At 36.2% G+C, this 22,266-nt stretch overlaps 1 protein-coding gene and 2 long non-coding RNA genes across 3 annotated transcripts; 1 reads left to right on the top strand and 2 right to left on the bottom strand.

The window, feature by feature from the left end:
* Nucleotides 1–132: 132 nt before the first annotated feature.
* Nucleotides 133–513, bottom strand: LOC109188721. Its single transcript, XR_002055480.1, has 3 exons — nt 496–513; nt 361–400; nt 133–189 (listed from the first exon to the last, which is right to left on the bottom strand). It is a non-coding gene; the product is annotated as an uncharacterized LOC109188721 (long non-coding RNA).
* Nucleotides 514–4,215: 3,702 nt separating this feature from the next.
* Nucleotides 4,216–4,658, bottom strand: LOC109188727. Its single transcript, XR_002055486.1, has 2 exons — nt 4,572–4,658; nt 4,216–4,248 (listed from the first exon to the last, which is right to left on the bottom strand). It is a non-coding gene; the product is annotated as an uncharacterized LOC109188727 (long non-coding RNA).
* A 15,915-nt stretch (nt 4,659–20,573) lies between these two features.
* Nucleotides 20,574–21,325, top strand: LOC109188741 (protein transport protein Sec61 subunit beta). Its single transcript, XM_019339363.1, has one exon. It carries the CDS (start codon nt 20,719–20,721, stop codon nt 21,028–21,030), a length of 312 nt encoding a protein of 103 aa, XP_019194908.1. The 5' UTR covers nt 20,574–20,718; the 3' UTR covers nt 21,031–21,325.
* Nucleotides 21,326–22,266: the final 941 nt, after the last annotated feature.

The raw sequence follows: 22,266 nt of genomic DNA, 5'->3' as shown, positions 1-22,266 counted from the left end.
AGATCACAAAGTCAGATTGTTGAAAGAAAGATCCCTGTAGTAGATGAGAATTGAATATTAGTGCTTAAGATTCAAAAACAGATCCTAAAGATTTTTTGAGACTTGTTAATGGCAGCTCATATGAAATTATTACCTTCTTTACCAAGCAAGAATAGAATGAAGAGAGCCAACCATCTTCAGCACCAAGGCCTGTAAAAAGGCAAGAAAAATATATTTAAAAAAGAAAGATTAAATACATTTGTATATTTGTTGTCCAATGTATAGAAAATAGTTTCAGGATTTGCAATTCCATTCAATCAGGAAAAAGCACCTATAAAAATTTGGAGAATCAATAACCAAATAACAAATTAAGCCGCACACCTCGTAACACAAAGGATCAGCTTTGATGGCAGCTTTGTACCTGCATAAGTCATAGAAACAGTTATGAGTTATATAAAGATGAGTTACTAACTTATGGTCAATTTAAGACCCCAACTTGCAAATCTATTAGCTAACCTTTGAAAAAAGAACGATGATAATTATTGACTAATCAAATGCATTATACATTAGCTTTGTGGATTGTCTTGTCTCAGGTCACCAGAAGATCAATCATAGAAAGAATTCAAAGAAAACATAACCTGCACTTTCATCTTTTATATTAGAAAAAGTTTTAGTCATACATACCAAGAGATAGATATATCTTGAAAGGAGGCTTAAATGGCTGAGTCTCAAAAAGGCAATATAAGCAATAAAGGCCACCCAGTCTATGTGATAAAGAGCGAGTAGATACTGCATAGCCTAAGACCAAGAGACAAAAAACAAAGAGTCAAAAAAAGTAAATATCAGTACCAAACAGCAAGAATGTAATTTGATGACAAGGGGTTGGCAATTTAAGTTCCCAGAGGTCATCAATAAAAGAAAAAAAGAATGCAAAAGTGAGAACTGATATGGCATAAAGGAAGTATGAATGGCAAACATAGTACAATAAGAAAAACAAGGATAAACCCATAAGCCAAACAACTGGAAGGGGCACTGAACATATTATGATGTCCAAGAACTATAATAATAACTAACTGTTGGAAAGAAACATCAAACTCTGAAGTCGAGTTAAATTCTTTCAGAATATTAAGATAGAAAGCTATTAGCTCTAGTAACATTAAGAAATTAGATACAACTAGTATGCGCAACATCTATTAATTCGTGAAGAATTGTCTACTTGTAATAAATAGCATACTCTCATTACCTTTAAGAAAGGAAATGTTTAATATAACAGAAACAGATCATATGGTTGCTGACGTTTTAGACTGTTGAAGTTGTTTCTCTAATGCATGTCTTTTAGAGAGTAATAAGCTCCGAGACTGTTTTGTCTTTACACTCTCATAGACCAGCTGCAGATATATTTAGAGAAGACTAGAAGGGGTTAGCAACTCTAAAGCTATCATCTCACTTCACTATTTCAGCACCTCAAATGATGGGGGTTCCCAAATAAAACCACATTTGAAGAGAATTGGAAGATTAGAAAGAGAATTAAGAAACACATTTAAAATAAATAAATAAAACCACAAACGAAACACAAGAGGGGAGTTATGGGGAATACTTTGGTGTTGGAAACACTTATTTCATCCAAAATTTCATCTTCAAGTTGCAAGATATGATCCTCCAAGAGAGAAACTGGTTTCTCAAGTATAAAGCTCGCTACTATGTCATTCCCTGGAAAATTGCAAATACAAAATAAAACCCACAGCAACCTAAATCTCCCTTCCCAACTAGAACTGAACTGCACACAGTTAATGACTATAAGTTCTTACTCAATCTTACTAGCAATCCATGAATCTAATTACGAATTTTATGATTCCTGAACTTCTATGAACAAGGTTGTTTATGATTCATTGTAGCAGGTTTAAGCGTTGCCCCAAGTACAATCTATGAATCAACATGATCCACCACATAATTAACTTGAATATTGGGAAAAGATTTTAAATTAAAATGACAAATCATACAAAGTAGACAAGTACAAAAATTGGTGGGATGTTAAGCCTAGTGTACCCCAGATGCACCATTCGATCACACTCTCACATTATTCTTGACATTCTAAGCCCTATGAAACTTGGTATGCATCAAAAAAAAAAAAAAAAAAAAAAAAAAAAACTAACCTGCAGTGCGAGGAGCGGCGGGGACGGCGGCGGAGACGTCGGCGTGAAGCAGCGACTTTGCGGCAGCGATCGACGACGGCAGCGGGGGCGTCGACGGGAAGATGGAGAGCGGTGGCAGAGGGGGCGTCGGCGTCGAAGATGAAGGAGGATGGAGATCGAAGTCGACGGTGAAGGAGGATGAAGACGGCGGGGACGAAGGTGCGGGTTGATCTGCTGCGCTAGGGCTTATTTTGATTTAAAAAAAATAACACGCGTCCAAAATACTGAGTTTTGGACGCGTATAATACGAGGGTTTTAATATTGGCGTCCAAAGTACAGAGCTTTGGACGCCAATACTGTTTTAAAATAAATAAAAAAACAAATTTATTTATATAGTGACATTTTAATTACAAAAATGCCACCGCACTACACTTTAGGAGTCCAAAGTTCTAACTTTGGACGCGAATTATTCGATTTTATTGATGTTTTTTGTACTAGTGGATGTAGAAGAGCAACCTGAGGAGCAACTTATTGAAAACCTGTTCGAAGATAGGGTAAATGTAGTTACACTGGATCCACGTGATACTGTTCCTACAATAGTACATGAAACTGCCATCCTGGGCAGTTCACTTAACTCTCAAGCAGCACAGGAAATAGAAGAAGTGGAGGTACTTATTGGATGAGAACCATGCGATGTAGATGAGCAACCTGAGGAGCAGCTTAATTAATGAAAACCTTTTCGAAGATAGGGTAAATGTGGTTACACTGGATCCACGTGATACTGTTCCTACTATATTACATGAAACTGCCAACCTGGACAGTTCACTTAACTCTCAAGCAGCACAAGAAATAGGAGTGGAGGTACTTACTTGAGGAGAGCCATGCGTGGTAGCAGAGCAACCTAAGGAGCAGCTTATTGAAAACCTGTTCGAAGATAGGGTAAATGTAGTTACACTGGATCCACGTGATATTGTTCCTTCTATAGTACATGAAACTGCCAACCTGCGCAGTTCACTTACTCTCAAGCAACACAGGAAATAGAAGGTGTGGAGGTACTTACGGAAGGAGAGCCATGTGATGTAGAAGAGCAACCTGAGGAGCAGCTTAATGAAAACCTTTTCGAAGATAGGGTAAATGTGGTTACACTGGATCCACGTGATACTGTTCCTACTATAGTACATGAAACTGCCAACATGGGCAGTTCACTTAACTCTCAAGCAGCACAGGAAATAAAAGGAGTGGGGGTACTTACTGGAGGAGAGCCATGCGATGTAGAAGAGAAACCTGAGGAGCAGCTTAATGAAACTGCCAACCTGGGTCGTTCACTTAACTCTCAAGTAGCACATGCAGATGATTTGCGTGATGGCATTATGAAGCAGTTGGAGAAATTGCGTGATGATATAAATACAATTGAAAGAAGACATAAGTCAATTAGTACTGCAGTGCAGATGTTACTTGGAAAGCCTAAGGAAATTCGGACTCATCAAAAAGGTTATTACCGTGGGGGAAGACGACGCAGCATCTGATTTTGGCAGGCCAAATATTACTTCTGTTTAGAATGCTTTAGTTTTATAAACCAATCAAACTCATGCATAGATCAGGGTGGTTTAATCTGTGTAAATAGCTGGAGGCTGAGTTCTCACAAATTCACCAATTTGCGACTTTCCTATGCTAGTTGGCCCGAGATTCTGATGTAAATTTTCTGCAGCTAATTTTCTCACCACTTCAATTCCCATAAGAAGTGATAGTAAATGTAAATGTAAGACCTTAGAGGATCTTACAGACTCTTCAAAGTCCAATAGAGAACCACTTCCTGCAAAACGTTTTCTTTTTCTGTTTCTTTTAGAACATACAAAAATAAATAAATAAATAAAAAGTGGTATAAAGGGGAAAACTGAAGAAAAAAAAAATTGGTGAATTGTTCATTTGCATTTATTCATGACAACATATATTAATATATAGGTAGACCAATACCGTTAAAATGGCTTTCATGTGGCAGTGCCTGCTGACTGGTACGCAACTTCTTCATTCTTGGAGATGATTGGATGCCCAGCGGTGGAAAAGGAACTGAAGAGTCAATTTCCCAAGGAGAAACTCGTTCTTGATGATTACTCATAAAATCATCATCCCACATAACCTGTTACAGTTGACAGAGACACGTGTCATAAAGGTAACTAACTAAAAGAACATGGTTGTCACTTGAACTTGATAGGATAAAGTTTGATCAAGCCAAGCTAGCTGATTCGACCATTTATACTTGTTGAAAATAAATAACGTGTAATTCATCATCATTTTGACTGTGTCATCTCGTGTGTTCATTTGATTTCTTATAATAACGTGCTGTCTAGCATTTAAGATTTACAATCGCTGTTTAGTTTAGTCAGAAGATTCTCAAGTTAAAATATGAAGTGTCCAACAAACGGGCACCTATGATTATGAAAGAGAATCATATTAGCATACCATCAAGCATCTCCACTTTGAACTGGGCCATCTATATGGATCCAAATCACCTACTCCAGTCACAACACCACTGAACCTGCACAATAATTTTTTGGAAAAATGATGAACTTAGCTATCAAATTAAGCACAAATTAAAAATAAAAATTCCTGAATAAATTCAAATTATGTGCGACGATTTTGACAAAAAAGGTGCTAACGAACTCGTAATTTTCTAATACAATATTTATGCACCACCCACTTAACAACCCTTTTGTACATTTCAACATTTTCTTGTTCTTGAGTAAACTAGATTATAGTAATTCTAAAGGTTATATGTTATATAAGTTCTGCAATGGAGAAACTATCAAACCACATTTTAGTCTCGTCTCCCACATTTTTAATTCAATTTGGGATTTTGATTTTTACTAAGTTTAATTTAGATTCTAGATATGATTATAATTAATAGTGGTCAAATAGGTCAAAATTGGCCTATAGGCCAATTTTTTACCAAACAGGGCCTAAATCAAATCAGAATAATTTGAGTCGCTTACACCAAATTCGACACCCAAACTATTTATTTTTGTACGAGTAATCGGCAGGTTGGGCATGGGTGCGGCAAAGGTGGGCAATGGTATGGGTTGGGAGAGAACACTTTCCCAAGTTCTGTCTGCCCTTCTCAGTCTTCCAACTGCCTAACATCAAAATCTCTTGTCTTCATCAGTTACCAACTAGGACAACATATCAGCCTAACCTTTGTCTGGTGTCATTGTACACCTTTAATTCAATGGGCCACGCTTTCTTATTGGGCCATCGTCCTGCGTTGTGGTATTCAATACTATTACCACTTGCACTGGTCGATACTCGATATGACGTTGATTGTACTTAAAAGATAATGTGAGTATTTGGTAAATAAATGTTAGCCGATTGGGTTAGTGAGTTTGATTAGTTGATAATATTACCTGATTATAGAAAGATGTTTGGTAAATTAGTTGTTACATACAAAATGACTTTCTAAAAAAGCTGTTTTGAGCCGCTTTTTGAATTTTAGGATTTTGGACCAATAAATTATTATAAAAAGTTAATTAATCAAATATTCATATTGGTTGTTTAACCAAGTCAAACAGCTAATAGTGGTCAAAATGTTAGTCTTATTGATTTTTTCATACGGAAGGGATTTTAAACTTTCGATCTCTTTTAAAGGATGATAGTACACGATTACTTGCGCTAACCATGCTCGTTATATTGTTGACTTGTTGTATAGCATTGCACCAAATATAAGAATGGATTAATATCATTTCTGCAAGGTTATCTCTTTTAGGAATTAACCAGGGTATCAACATGGATAGGCTCGCTCCATTAGGCTTGTTGAAATTTTCGCTGGCTGCTCAAGGCGTGATAATTTTTTAAAAAATATCAATAATATATTTTAAACTACCATCAAATTGGCTAGTGTTATAAAAACTGCAGTGGGTAATATACTATTAAAACACAAAAAAAAAAGACAAAATTAAAAAAAATAAAATAAAATTGTGTGGTGTGGTGGGGAAAATTCCAATGTCATACGATGGAAATGAGTTAACAAAATATCAGCCCAACAAACTTGGGCTGAATAAAATTGCATTATTGGGCCTCAATTAGTTGGGCTGCTTAAAATGGCCTAGTTGGATGGCCCATGTCCCATTTTCAAACAAATTATGCTGTGGAACCGTGTCCACCTTGCAAGGTAGACACAATTCCAAAACTGTTCATAATTATAAATATATAGATGAAAAATTATGAACGTATAGTTCTATAATTATGAACATAGAGTTGTGAACATAATTATGAATATATAGTTCTGTAATTATGAATATAGAGATTCAATAATTGTGAATATAAAGTTCAAAAATTATGAATATATAGCTCTATAATTATGAACATATAGTTCAGTAATTATGAACGTAGAGTTCTGTAATTATGAATATAGAGTTCAATAATTATGAATATGAAGTTCAAAATTATGAATATATAGCTTTATAATTATGAACATATAGTTCAATAATGGAATAAGATTCAAATTAGCCACTGAACGTAACTTGAAAATGCAATTAGGCCACTGAACGAAAAAAAAAAAAAAAAAAAAAAGTACAATTAGGCCACTGAACACTCCAAATGTATGCGATTTCACCTGATAGTAACTGATAGCAGGTTACTATCAATTTTAGCAGGTTACCTGCTTACGTAGCAGTTGAATTGGCATTTTTTAATAATTTTTAAATAATTTTTAATATTTAAAAAAAAAAAAAAACGACGGGGTGGCCGCCGACCACCCCGTCGTTTTATTTATTATTTATTTTTTATTTAATTTATTTTTTATTTTTTTTAAAAAAAATTATTATTAAAAATTATTTAAAATGATAAGATGCCACGTAAACAGGTAATCTGCTAAAATTGATGGTAACCTGTTATCCGGTGAAGTTGCATACATTTGAAGTGTTCAGTGGCCTAATTGGGAGAGTGAGGTGTTTCTGCGAAAAAAAAAAAGAATTAATTAGTGCATGTTTTGTGCTTGCATCAACGCTTAGTGGATAACGTTTCATATTACAGGGTAAACAATTAACATGCATGTTCCTTTCTTAGCGAAGGCTGAGAGAGTGTCTCCCTAGGCGTCTAGGGTTCTTTATATTTCTCAATTCTCCGATGGAATTTCCAATGCTCTTTTGTGTTATACTGATAATTGTTCACGCTCGTTATACTCCCGAGTCATAATGGACGTTCGGCAAATTGAGGAGAGATGCGCGGCTATGAACCTAGTCGAGGAGGAATCCACCGGCTTAGAAGCACCAGATGTCCAAGCCTGTCCTGATGCGACGATTCAACACAATCTCGTCGGCCGCTTCTTCATGGATCGGCCGATCAAATTCGATTATATGCAACAGATCATGGCCTCTGTCTGGAGACCAGTGATGGGAATGCAGGTGATGCCATTGTCGGACGAGCTGTTCCTCTTTCAATTTCCCCACCCGAAGGATCTCCAGAGGGTCCTCGATGACAACCCATGGACTTTTGAAAATAGCATGCTGATTTGCGAGGAAGTCCCAAAGGACACCAGACCAGAGGATGTCACGCTGGACGCGGTATCTTTCCAGGTTCACAGGCTACCGGCTGTGTTTGCAACCACGGATTTCCTAACGTGGATCGGAAATTATGTGGGGACATTCATCGCCATGATCCCGTCAATTTTGGTGGCTCATGGCATAGCTTCATTCGGCTCAGAGTTAGAATGAACGTTACAACTCCTCTAAAGAGGCGGATGAAACTGCTGCGGAAGATGTCGACGGCAGCACCGGCACCGGCACCAACTGTTATCATACACCAATGAAGACGATGCTCTTCTCGACTTCTAACTATATACAATTATGGCGGAGAAGATGATGGTTGGAGGAGGGGTTTTAGGGGAAGGCTATATTCGTTAGCTAGGATGTTTGTTGGTTTTGTTTTTTGTAGATCTGAAGTTGGCTTTGGTTTTACCTTTGAAGCGTGTTAATGGCGGTGGTGGGAAATGATTTATCTATCCCACGCAAGGATATGATCTATCCCCTCGCCATGTGATCCGGATTGATTTGTTTTTTTTTTTTTTGTTTGTTTGTTTTAAGAAGGCGTATATATTTGTTATAGTTGTGATTATTGTTATTATCCGTAATGCCATTTTACATGTTCAGATCTTTTGTTTTTTTTTTTTTTGTTTTTTTTTTTATAGCTTTCTTGATTCATTCAAAAGATCAAAGATTGACCTTGTACATTGAGACCCAACTAGGGGTGTAAATGAGCCAAGCCGCTCGAGAGTCGCTCGTGAGCGGTTCGGTCAACGCTCGGCTCGAACTCGGTCAAAATCGAGCTCGGCTCGAGCTCGAGCAGCTCGTAGATTAAACGAGCACGAGCCGAGCTTAGGTATTGTAGGCTCGCGGCTCGACGAGCCGCTCGCGAGCCTTATAATATATTATATAATATATATAATATATACTCCGTAATATGATTATATTATATTTAGTATATAAAAATAATAATTAGGGGAGGAAAATTAAAATAGTTTGATAATTATGTATGCATAAAAGTTATAAAACAAAGTAGTTTAAATTTTAAATCAAACAGGTCAAATTCGAGATCAAAATTGAGCTCAAATTCAAACCTAAACTCGAGTTCGAATTCGAGCTCGAGCTCGAACAACCGAACTGCTCGAGCTCGAGCAGCTCGACAATTACCGAGCTCGAGCTCGAGCATTAGTTCACGTGTTCGAACGAGCTCGAGCTCGAGCTCGAGCAGTGCTATCATTAACGAGCTCGAGCATGAGCCTACCCAGGCTCGGACTCGGCTCGGCTCGTTTACGCCCCTAGACCCAACATAGAATGATGATGGAACTTTTTTGGTGATTTTTTTGCTGCGCAATAGCGGCCTGGAATGGGCTTCTGCGCAATAGCTTTTTGTGTTCACTATTGCACATGTAGGTCCATATAATATAAGTGAATTTTTATTATTAAGATATATTTATAAAATTTCTATAGTTGTAAAACCAACCTCTCTCATTTAGAAATGCAAGTTACAATACTTTAATGTTTACAATTCTAAGATTTTTTTTAGAAAAGAAAATCAAAAAAAAAAAATCAAACAAAAATTAAACTTGACATTGAGTTGGTTAGTAACTAAATACAATATGTGATGACAACTAACTCAATAGTATAGTTTAACAAATGTTGTATATCAATACCTTTGTATTTTACGAAATTTAAGCAATTTTGTTGATGGAGGACAAAAAATGATCATGTTACAATAATACCAAGACCAAATAAAATTGTTCTAAAAAAGAAATACTAAAAGTAGGCTGTTATATATAAATCTATGACCCAAAATGAAATTAACTCTTATATATTTTGCTCTGGTTACTTGGACAAAACTCAATAACTTATCCACTGACACATGTCGAATATGGTACCTAAAGAACGGTATACCCAAAAAAAAAAAAAAAAATGGTACCTAAAGAACCTGGAGCACTTAATTAAAACTTTGAACATTTCAAACAAAATAGATGTGACCTGATAAATTTTGAGTCCATTTTGCTTGGGATCCTTTTGATGAAACTTAGGTGTGGGCGCAGAGCAAATTGAAGCAAAATTTGGTTGAACCTCGCCTAATTTGTTAAAAGTGGATTTGAAAAATTTCATCCACATCCGCATCACTAGAGGTGCGGATCTAATCTAATCTGATCCACTAATAGCGGATTTGACGGATTGCATGCAGATTGAATGGCGGATTTTAAGTTTGACTTGAAGCAGTGTTTATTGAGCTTGTGATTGTGATGTTATGAAGAAGAATAAATCTAACTTAGTGATAGAAAAATGCGAAAAGTCAGAATTTGAAAATGATAACTGAGAACGAAAAACCTAACACTTTAGGCTAAAGCGCTTGCTGTAGAACCGTCAGTAATGGGCTACTAGTGGTATATCCAAACACACGCCATTTTGGTAGTGGATTAGTGGAGCGGATTGGATATAGCAAATTTTGAGAAATCACATTTGCATCTAATCCACTAGTGGTGGATTTGTACTAAATGGATCTACATCCTATTTCACCATATTTATTTATCCCCATTCTCGAAGTGTTCCATTCTCTGATTCAGGGGAAAATGAGGGAGGGTCTTATTCATGGAGTTTCTATTGCGAGGGGTACTCCTGTTATTACCAACATCTTTTTGTTGATGATTGTTATATTTTCTGTAAAGCTGTGATTTCTGAGGTGTCTATTATCAAGGGTGTGATTGATTGTTTTGTTGAGGCTTCTGGTCAGTCTATTAACTATACAAAATCTACCCTATCCTTCAGTAAGAATGTGGATGTTGAGTTAAAGGGAGCTATTTGTAGGGTTCTGGACATGAGGGAGGGCAGTATGAGTGGTAATTACTTGGGTCTATCCTCCCTAATTGGTAGAAATAAGAGAGAAATTCTTGGTTTCATTAAAGAGAAAGTGGTGGGACGGATTAACAACTAGACTAATAGGTTTGTATCTCGAGCGAGGGGGAAGTCTTTCTCAAGAATGTCATCAGAGCTATACCAACCTACGTTATGAGTGTTTTTCTTATCCCTTTAGAGATGGGTAGAGAAATCGAGCTTGTCATGAATGCCTATTGATGGGGCTGTGAGGGGGAGAGAAATATGGGTATCTGGTGGAAGGGGTGAGAAGCTCTTTGTGTACCAAAACAGTAGGGTGGCCTGGGTTTTCGTCGTATCCGGGAGTTCAATGTAGCCCTTCTTGATAAGCAAGCATGGAGGATTATCCAATACCCAAACTCCCTAATTGCTAGGGTTTACAAAGCTAAATACTTCTCTAGAACTTCCTTCTTCGAAGCTCAAATTGGGGGGAGTCCATCCTATATTTGGCGAAGTGTTCTTGAAGCCCAAGATGTACTAAAAGACAGTCATAGATGGAGAGTGGGGGATGGGCCTTCCATTCATGTTTGGGGGGATCCTTGGCTTTCTAACAATTCCTCTCGTTTTGTCCGAACCCCCTTGACAAGAAACACAAATTTCATCAAAGTGGCTGACTTAATGAATGAAACTAAAACATAATCCTGGACAATTTATATAGTGCCTAAAGATGTGGACCTGATCAAAAGCATTCCCAGACCCGAGTGTAAACTTGAAGATAAAATTGTGTGGATGGAAGGTGAAAAAGGGGACTAAACTGTGAGAAGTTGCTATAAGAAGTTAATTGAAAATCTGCAGGCCCATCATGTTCCTTTCTGGACTAGATGCTGGAAGTTGAGGCTGCCTCCAAAAATTAAATCTTTCTTTTGGCAGGTATGTTCTGGATATTTACCTACCTATGGCCAGCTAAGAGTTAGGGTGCAGGTTCCAAGCTTTATCAATTGCGTTGTATGGAGGGTGAGTCTGTATTTCATGTCTTTGTGAGATGTTATTTAACTAAGAGTTGTTGGGAATCTTTTAATGGAATTGTTCATCAAAACTGTGGCTCCTTCCTGGAATGGCTTGAAGTTAATTTCAATTCCTTAGCTGACAGTGAATTATGCTTGATGATCTCTATTTGTTGGAAGATTTGGGAAGCTAGAAATGATAAAGGTCTGGAATAATTTGGTGTTATCTACTCATGATGTTGTTTCAGGAGCTCAAACCTTCCTCCTGGAGTGGCAGTCAGCAAATCAAGGTGCAAATCAGCAGTCTCAAGTTACTACACACGAAGATAATTGGATCAAACCGCCAGAGGGTTACTATAAACCCAATGTTGATGCAACTTTTGACTTTAACAATAGGAGGACGGGGCTAGGGTTTGTTCTGCGCGATGCTAATGGTTCCTTTATAGCAGCCAAGGAAGTCCCCTGGAAGGGTTTATTCAAACCAATGGAGGCAGAGGAAATTGTAGTGAGAGAGGCTTTAAAGTGGTTAAAGGTGATTAATTTGGACAATATCCAAGCCGAGACGAACTGCACCAAAGTCGTTTATGGCATCAACAGTCAAAACTTGTGTTATTCTTTTGATCTATTAATTAATGATGTTAGAAAAATAGCTAGAGACTTTACTAATTTCACCTTTTCGTTTGTTAAACATCTGCGAACATGGTCGCCCATGAGGGAAGCTTTGTCCATGTTTGACTGTGTGGACTATTTTTTGGTCCCTTTTCCTTGTATTGCTCGGGTTCTTGAGCTTGACTCTTATTAATTTATGCTCTTGCTTTTCTTTCCCAAAAAAAAAAAAAAGTAGATATGGATTGGCAGTGAATTTTACAAATTTAGCAAATTAGAGTAAATTTGACAAAACCCTCAAAACCCTAATTCTCTTGAAACCTCTCTTTCATTCTCACAAAATCTTACTTCTTTTTTGGCCATTTCTTCATCTGGTGGCCGCCGGCCTCTGGCCGAATCTTTGAGCCTTTGACGGAGCTTCGTTTCTTGGCCAGCGGTCTCCTATTTTCTTTTTTTTTTTTTTTTTTTAGTTTCATAATAAAGTTTAGTGTTGATTCAGCCACCAACCCTTCAAGGAAGTTGTGGTAGTTCCAAAGATCTAAAGCTTAAGGATTCCACCAGATCTGGATAAAGAAGTGGTTTGATTCCCATGGATCCGTAAAATAAAGTTCAAGAGGTGTACTGCTGCTTCTCTGTTCTTTTGTGTTCTGTTTTTTTTTTTTTTATGTGCTTTTCTCTCGTTTGTTTTCCTCTCGTTTCTTTTGATGAGTTCTTTTCTTCATAAGTGTGAAACATATAAGTTGATCATGGTGTATGTAAACTTCATCCTGGGTGACAAAGATGACAATGTAAAAGAGAATCTGCATCTCAGCTTGATGGATATATTGCCAATGAACGACAGATGGAAAACATATACTCAGGTGGTGTGCAAGACTTTTCAACCAAAGTTAGTCTTTACTACATTTGATCAATTCTTCAATGATATTAAAGAAGCGTTAAATTCATCTAACGAATTCAACTTCAAATTTGCGAAGCAGTCTGCGATTCAAGTTCTTTGTAGCATTACTAGGGAAATTGTTTCTATATATATCTGACGGTAAGGAATGGTATACTATTCATTGTTCCTATTTATAATTGCTTCAGCTTATGAGTAAATAAATGAGCTTCTTTATTTTCAAAAAAAAAAAAAAAAAAAAAGAGAGTAAATTTGACAGATGTTTGCTCACCGTATTAAAACTTAGTAGTTTATTTGTTGACACTTGAATATGTCACTTAATGAACTCAAAATTATACCATATTAAAACTTGGACATCTCAAACTAAATAGAAGTCACCGAATAAATGTTGAGTTCGTTTATTAGACAAATAAAGAGAAATAGAGATGAAGATTAAAAGAAAACAATAAACAAGCAAGCGAAGAAAACAAATAAAATAAAATAAAAAAATAAGAGTTAGGGATTCAATCTTGTTATAAATAGTAATGATTGTGGACATTATTGTGTAACGGTTTCCTTTATGTCTCCATTATTGTATTCCGTTACACTTGTTATTATATATATGTCATTCTAATGTAATGATCATAGGTGTGGTATAAAGGAATAAGAAACCCTCTATTTTGTCTCTACTCTTCTTCTTGTTCTTACTGTTCTTCACGAGCTAAAGGCCTGCAAACAAACTTGCAATACAACACGTTATCAGCACGCTCAATCCAGGTGAACGGTAACTTTTATGAGTTTTTTATGCCTTATTATTTTCCGGATGCCTCAAAATCATATGTGTTTATGCTTTATGCATTTTTGAATTTATGAAAACTTGATCATATGATTATATATTTTTGATAATATACTTCTGCATCCGTAAGTATATACTTACTGTGAATATGTATATCATGAATGAATAAGTTTACTCTGCAAATACATATATTTCGTAGCAATGAACCAAAAATATTGATGTTGATGAATATTTGATGAGGAACCAAAATTTTTTGGCCTATGCTTATATGTGACTTCATATCAAATATGCGTACAATTTTTCTTGCAATATCTAAAATTCTAGTTGCTAGATGTACTAAGTCTGGAATTTTGCATATGATATATATATTTTTTTTTCCGGAAAAATTGTATTGCTTTCAATATATACACTATTTTTTACATACTGGCATGAAAAATATGATTGATTAATTATTTTTGGTATGATAATTCGTTTAGTACAATGAGAAATTGTTTAGAATGTGTTTTTTTCATACCTTTCTTCCCCCTCCATCGCCGTCGCGCCTGTCATCTGAGCCACGTCGGAGGTGTTGCAGCGGCGGCATGGGGCGGCTATTTTTTTGCGGCGGCTGTCCAGCAGTCCAGCCCCTGTTTTTAGAAGTGATCGGAGAGGGACAAAAATAGATCCCGTTTTTTTTCGGCCGATCGTCCCCCATTTTTTTCTGATCTGCACCATCATCGCATGGTGGGCTGTGAGGATGGCCCTATGGGTGGCCGCGGTAGAGGCGAGCGGCGGCTATTACGAAGATCGTGGCCGCGTTACTGACGACCGGTGGTGGTCTGCGGCAAGGGCGGCGATCAATAATGGCGGTTGGCGGAGGTCTCTTCGTTTTATCGAAACCGTTTGCGTAAATACAAGCCCCATAACGCCAGAAGCGTTATTAATTTCGCGTTGTTTACGGATGATTTTTGCTTTTATTCCTAAAAAAAAAAAAAAAACAACGCCAGAAGCGTTAATTCCTACTTAGGATTTGGATTGGACCACCTTTAAAATAAATGGACCATCTTTATTTTTGAACCCTTCTTACATAAAAATCCTAAGTCCCATATTTTTTTTTATAAAATATGTTTTTTCCTTGGTCCTCATTAAAACTATTTCCGGTAGAAAATAGTTGCTCTTGAAAAAAGAGAATTCACTGAGCTCGCACTCAATGGAAGAAATTTCTTTATTTGGGTGTTTGATGTCGGAATATATCTTGCATCTATAAAACTGCCAAACACCATCAAAGAGGCATCTACGAGTATTGAGGCCCAGAAGGCAATACCGCTCATTTTTCTTCGTCACCACCTTAACCATGACCTCATACAATGAATATTCAATCTCTATTCCATGCCTTCGAGCATGCTTCTGCTTGAACGATTCTTTCATATCTGAATGCAAATATACCATATAGTGGATCGTTCTTAAGCATTATCTTGATACCCATTTTTTCTCTCAATTATATTGTGGGCTGTTTTTGGAATAATAAAATATTCCTAATAATTCTTGTAGCTTATGCCATATGCTTTTGCATCTCGTCGATGCGCATGCATAGAATTAGAGAGCTTAATTAAAATACATAATATTGTGACACTTTCTTGATGTGACTACCAAATACATTGTATGGTCGGTGCACTTGTTGTCAAGTGTCAAATTTTTGTTGTGTCACAAATTGCTATCTCATGCCTTACAGGGATGTGAGTCATCACAAAAGAGCATTTACTGATTTGCTCTTGATGGTAGCAATTGTTTGCTATACGCCATATATTTTAAGATTTATTATAAATCTTACTAGAAGCTTTGCCAGGATGGCAAATCAAAGCCACTGTTTATTATGGGACAATCCCTGAAGGATCATTTTAATCAACAAGTGGTCATAGTCTGAATTCTAAATATAGTTTTGCCTAGAAGGTAAATCAAGAGCACTATTTTTATTTGTCACCCGTTATCTTGCCCCAACCCTCGATTATAGATATTTGATCTAAAAGGATTTATAGACCCTAAGTCAATCCCTGAAGGATATTTGGTGTATGCGGGTCTTATTGTCAATGGTCGTATTGTACTCCAGTAGTAGTACATGACAAAATTATGCTAAGTGTTTGGTCATTGGACTATTTTTTAATAAGGTCTGGAAGACCCTGAATGTGGATTGATCTTTAAGGTGACTAATGACTCATGAATGAAGTTTGCAACTTCTATTTATAATGCTATGCTACTCTCCAAAAGTCAATATTGACTCACATCATGTTGGTTTGCCTGAAGCAAACAAGTTGTGATTTTTTTTTACACATAGTAATCACTGCCTGAAAATTCTGACCGGCGCAGTTTGAAAATTAAATTCGTGAAAAATACTTGTTGAACTCCTTTTGGCATGAAATTTTTTATGGAGAACCTAGACTCGTGATATTTGATGTCTGTAAAAATATTTTGTTAAAAATATGCTTTGGTTATTCCAGAAAAATTTGTAAAGTTTTGGCAGTGTGCTGCCAATTATTTTTCTGCCTGGAGCAATGTTGTGAAAAATTTCAGAAAAAATACTTTCACACCTTGGATTGACATGAAAATTTTTATGTACGTTCTAGACTTACTGAACTACATATCTGCCAAATTTTGTGTCAAAATGTGTTACCTTTTTCCCCAGAAAATTCTGCAATCCAGGTCAAAATTCTGAAAATTTTCTGCCGTTTTCAGCTTGTATATCTTGCTATTTTGTGATGTTTTCATGCTGAGATATGAAACTATGAAATAAAATGAGAGTTTGCTTGGAAAAGTGCTGTTTTTGACGCCCCGAAATAGGAATGAATGGGCCCGGCAGCGAACATGTGCTCATTATTATTCGGCGAACGGTACTTCTCTCATTTTTCTAATTTATGAATTAATAAACAATATCTCTTGTCATGTCATGCCTTGTGTGTACCAAACATGATATTCTTTATTTAATGGATATGCATGACTCAATTGAGTGTTTGGTGTCCAAGACATAAGGGACAATTATATCACATGTTGCATGTGCTTCTCTTTAATTGACAACATTTAGCATATAATCTCTTGATTATGTTCACATAAGAGATTTTGTTATTTATCTTGTTGGCAATTTATGATTTGCTATAGGCCATAGCTATTGAGATTTATCACCCAACTTATAAGTGGGAAAATAGCATGAATTCTCAATATGGTTAGGTTGCACCTGTCGTTGCTAAACCTTAGCTTGCATGTGATAATAGTTAAAGGCTATGACATGTTTACAGTGCTAGTTTCTGCTATAGAAACTTTTTGACATGAGATTTGGGCATATGATATTTAAATTTATAGCTCTCATTATTTTGTATATTTATTTGCCCTGAAGGTAGATTAAGGATTTTAATTCTCTAAGTCATCCTTTTAGGATGAATCTTGACAATGAATTCTTGACCAAAAATGGTCAACCTATCCCATCAATCCCCGAAGGATTGTTTGACGTTACTATGAGTCAAATTCTTTTTATCCAAGTCTAACTCAATGCATATCACAAATCAATCCCTCAAGGATTGCTATACCCCCTTTTTCACCTAGTACGTGATTTCAGAAGTAACATTTTCCTATCTGCGTTATTTTATTTGCGCAGTCTATTTTATATCACCACCACAACGTACCTCTAAAAGGGCTATCAAAGAAACCTCCGTCTATTGATTAAATACAGAAAGCCCATGATAGGGGATCAATACATATAATTGGGTACGTTGACTGCATTCCTAATGAAGATTGTTTCTCGGCATTAGGGGGAGATAATATACTACTCCGTAGCTTTTTGGAATGCCAAGAAATTTCATAAGGATAAAAACATCTTCATTATTTAAATCCATGTACTAGTTAGATTGAACTGGAAGTTCAAAAGATAATCTATTTGCGATTTTAGCAAATAATCTGCCGAATACATCTATTGATCATAATGATCATAAAAGAAGTGACTGGGTCCTATATCCTTGGACCAAACATATCTATTGATACTCCTTGACACCAGAAGTGTAGGAGACCTATCGGTGAAAGAGATATGAATCATAATACTAGATCTAGTAAAGAAATATTGTCACTCTTGAAATAGTTTGAATAATTATGTCCTGCAGACGTTCGTCCAGATGACGAAAAACCCTGGTAAGACTTATAGGTGCACCAAACAAACGTAATACTAGGGATGCGGAACGACCAGATCAAAATATCTTTGGGAAATGTTTAGAATCTGGTTGTTTTAGAAATTGCCATTACTTTTACAAATATGGGAGTTTTACAAAAAAGTTATAGTTGTCGACAACACAATTGCTATTACAAATTGCTCGTTATATAATCTGGATCCAGAGTTAAGCACCAGAAGTGCCATGACTATTTAATATATAAAGGAGCAATTAAGGCATAACTCGACTCGCTAAAATGAATAAATTCTCTTTATAACAATACACCATTTGAGTGTTAACCCTGAAGGTTACAAATGTGTGTGTGCATGAAAGAGAAATAAGAATAATGAGGTGATAAAGCGAGTTTGTAGCCTATGGGTTCACGCAGAGACCCTTAATTGATTTTAATCAAATATAATCTCCCACGGTAAATGGCATTAAGTTCCGCTACATAATACAATTGGCAGAATAATAAATTTAGATATGCAGTTAAATTTATCTTGAGAAATCCCTGATGGATTCATAATTCTCATTTTTAAGTATTATTATGTGTCATTATCTACTCTTTAAAGGGTTGCGAATGGAGTTAATATCCTCATTGAAGGAATAATATGTACCATTGTGTGCTCGATAAAGGGTTGATAATGAACTTATTTATTATTTATTATCTCAGTCAAGATTGATGGTGTAAACATCAATGAAAGATATAAAGAGCTTGATGATGTCAGTTCATGTTTAAAGACTGAGACTTTTGAAACAAAAAGCTTGTGAAAGCTATAAGTATTATCTCGACTTGAAGATCGAGTTTTTCTTTACAGTTTTTTTTATACACCAGTCAGCCTACATCTAAAAATGCTTTTTCATATGTCTATATGCATATAAGTGTCATGTTTTATCAAACTAAAGGTTGCCTAATAATCTCTTGAAGTAGATAAGGAACCTTTTTGGACTCGAAGTCCCTTACTTCATTATCATTGGAGCACCATTATAGAACCAGAAGTTCCATAACCGCAACATATTTGCGATAAAATTGCTAGCAAAATCTAGTGTTCCCCCTACAAATGAAGTACTTGAATAATGATTAACATATCCTCCAGTATCTTCGAGATACAAAGACATGACATTTATGTAAGAAACCATGATACGGTTTTAATAGGCTACTTGGGTACTGGCTGTTTTGTTTGATCCCCGCAATGCCAAGTCCAAACTGGTTATACAATGAATTTCCCTAAATGTTCAAAATGAGGACAATAACACTTGTGTTGCACAAATGTTATATTAGCTCTAGAAGAGCCATAAGATTATTGTACACTACTCTAAGTGACAATCCAGAAGATTTGTCCAATCCATCTCTTCAAAATTTGAAATATATGTAGAACTTGAAGATTGTTATCTTCAGGGGGAGACTGGAAGTACATTTACTCGAATCAATCCGGAAGATTGAACATTGAACATAAAATCCTGAAGATTAAGTCATAAAAGACTAACAATTGCGCAGTATTTGCAACACATAAATACATAAATATCATGTACTCTTTTCCTCACTAGTTTTCTCCCATTGGGTTTTCTAGTGTGGTTTTTAACGAAGCATGAGTATGATATAGTAATGACAATGAGGAAAAGTTGCAAAATAATTGCTTAAATGGACAAACCCCAAAATCCTGAAGATTATGCGGTTTGCGCCCTGAAGGCTTATGGTTGTACTCTTTTTCCCTTAACTATGTTTTTCCCACAGGGTTTTTTTAAGTTAAGGTTTTTAATGAGGCGACCAAATACAATATATGTTTTTATATATATCATGTACTCTTTTCTTCAACTAGGTTTTTCCCACGTGGTTTTCCTAGTGAAGTTTTTAATGAGGCATGAATATATTTTCTATTGTACTCTTTTCTTGTCTAGGTTTTTCCCACAGGGTTTTCCTAGAAAGTTTTTAACGATGCTAGATCATCGACAAATAATGTCCAAGGGGGGAGTGTTATAAATAGTAATGATTGTGGACATTATTGTGTAACGGTTTCCTTTATGTCTCCATTATTGTATTCCGTTACACTTGTTATTATATATATGTCATTCTAATGTAATGATCATAGGTGTGGTATAAAGGAATAAGAAACCCTCTATTTTGTCTCTACTCTTCTTCTTGTTCTTACTGTTCTTCACGAGCTAAAGGCCTGCAAACAAACTTGCAATACAACAAATCTTATATTATGATTATATTTGATAATTATTGTTAACTTATTAATCAATTTTAACTTATTTGAGATTATTATTGATTATTTGACTTGATTAAACTATCAATATGAGTGTTTGATTAATTAGTTTTTTACAACAATTTATTGCTTCAAAATGCTAAAATTTAAAAATCGTTCAAAATAATTTTTTCCATGAATTTTTTTTAAAAAAATTATTTTACATGTAATCAACTATCAACTAACAACTAATTTATCAAATACTACAACCAGTTAATACTATCAACTAATCAAATTTACTAACACAATTAACTAATAATTATTTACTAAACACCCCTATCTCTATAATTAAATACGGAGTACATAGATTCCTGGGCACGAAATATAAAATTAACAAGTTTGTGGGCCCTATCAATAAATTAATTAAACGGTCATCTACTCATCTTTATCCGTAGCATAACCACCTCACCGGAAGAATCAGATATACAACCGAATACAAACTAGACCCTGAATTTCAATATAATTACGATTAGACCCCGCCTTCTTCTTCTTCACTCAACTTACTCACTTCTCGAAAATACTAGTACAAATCTGCAACTACCATTTTCCTCTTCAGTCTTCACTCCACCGGAAATGGCGCGTCCCACTACAGCTCAGCCTTCTTCCTCCTCCAACTCCCGCCCCGGCATGGTGGCTCCGCGAGGATCAGCGGCGGCAGCAGCCGGAATGCGCCGCCGCAGGCTTGGAGGTTCCTCCACTGTCAGCTCCGGCGGCGGGGCTTCAGGCGGCCCAAGCAACATGCTGAGATTCTACACCGATGACGCCCCGGGGCTGAAGGTTAGCCCGACCGTCGTCCTCATCATGAGCGTCTGCTTCATCGGCTTCGTCACCGCCCTCCACGTCTTTGGCAAGTTCTACCGCTACCGATCCGGCGGCGAAGCCTGATTCTCGGCTTTGATTCTTACTTCTCAGATCCTGAAGACCTGAACTATCACGATCACCGGTAACTTGACCCCGCGAGGGTCAAATTAAAATATCTCTTGTAAATTCTTATCAAAATTCCCCCGTTTCTTTGGATTTGAGTTTCATTAGGATCAAATATGTGAGATGAAAAGGAAAGTTGGATGAAGTTTGAGTTTAAAAAGCTGTTTTGATCCTTGAAGTGTGATGGTAATATATGTAGTACTATTGATTTCCAATTATCTGCTCAGTCATAATATTTAGATCAGAGTTCAAATAATTGTGTCGTTTTTGCTGAGTCTCGATCTGCATTATTATATTGTAGGCTATGGCTGTCTAACTATCTTTTTAGATTGATCATCAGAGTGTCCTTTCTTGCTCCTCCCGTGCTTCGAAATACTTGACATGGTGGGTTCTACTTGCATTTTTTACTAGAGTGGAATCTTTTACTTTCTATGTTGCTGGAAGTTGTATGTGGTCTGTTGAAAGGGCATTGGATACCTCAACTGAGTTTATTTTATTTGAGTGACTTTCCTTAGTGCACTTCATAAACTTACCACTTCTCTTCAACCATATATATTGGAGTGAAAATGATTTCTTTATGATTTCAATTGGTGAGAGATGCTATTTGAATCTTGAATGTCTGTAGCAATCATCCAAATTGGTTTGCAGAACTTGGGCTCAATGCCAAATCTTTGGTTGCTTAGCTAGTTAGAGCTTTACCCTGTGTGTAGTCTGGTGATACTCATTAGGAATTCATGACTTTGCTAATGGGTGGGAACTAACATCTTAAAATGTTAAATAAATGACAACAATGGCTGCCACCTTGGTATTATGGGACCATGGCGTTGAGAGTTAACCTTCAGGAACTCAGCTAACAGCCTGAAATGTGGCCAAACATGTCCAAACTTGTTTTTCCAGCTCAGTTATTTATTTATTTTATGCTGCAAGTCTCACTATGGGATTAGTCACATATTGTATCCTGTACTGAAGTCTATCATTTTCCCATCTGCCCCTTTTTTCATAATGACAACTAGACATGGATATGCTTCATTGTCATGCTATTCAATTGGATTGAAATATTATGAATACGAAGATTATCTGTGTGTTCTAATTTGCATTGTGTTGTTGTAGTATCAATAAAATTGAACATGTGCTCAATCTCAACTAAAAGCCTAAGTTTATAGTTGAATTATACATTTATGTTCATATATTATATGC

This window comes from Ipomoea nil, unplaced genomic scaffold, assembly GCF_001879475.1.
Source record: "Ipomoea nil cultivar Tokyo-kokei standard unplaced genomic scaffold, Asagao_1.1 scaffold1474, whole genome shotgun sequence".
Taxonomy (NCBI): Eukaryota; Viridiplantae; Streptophyta; class Magnoliopsida; order Solanales; family Convolvulaceae; genus Ipomoea; species Ipomoea nil.
Note: the sequence above shows the minus strand (reverse complement) of the source record. Positions and strands in the feature narration are given on the sequence as shown.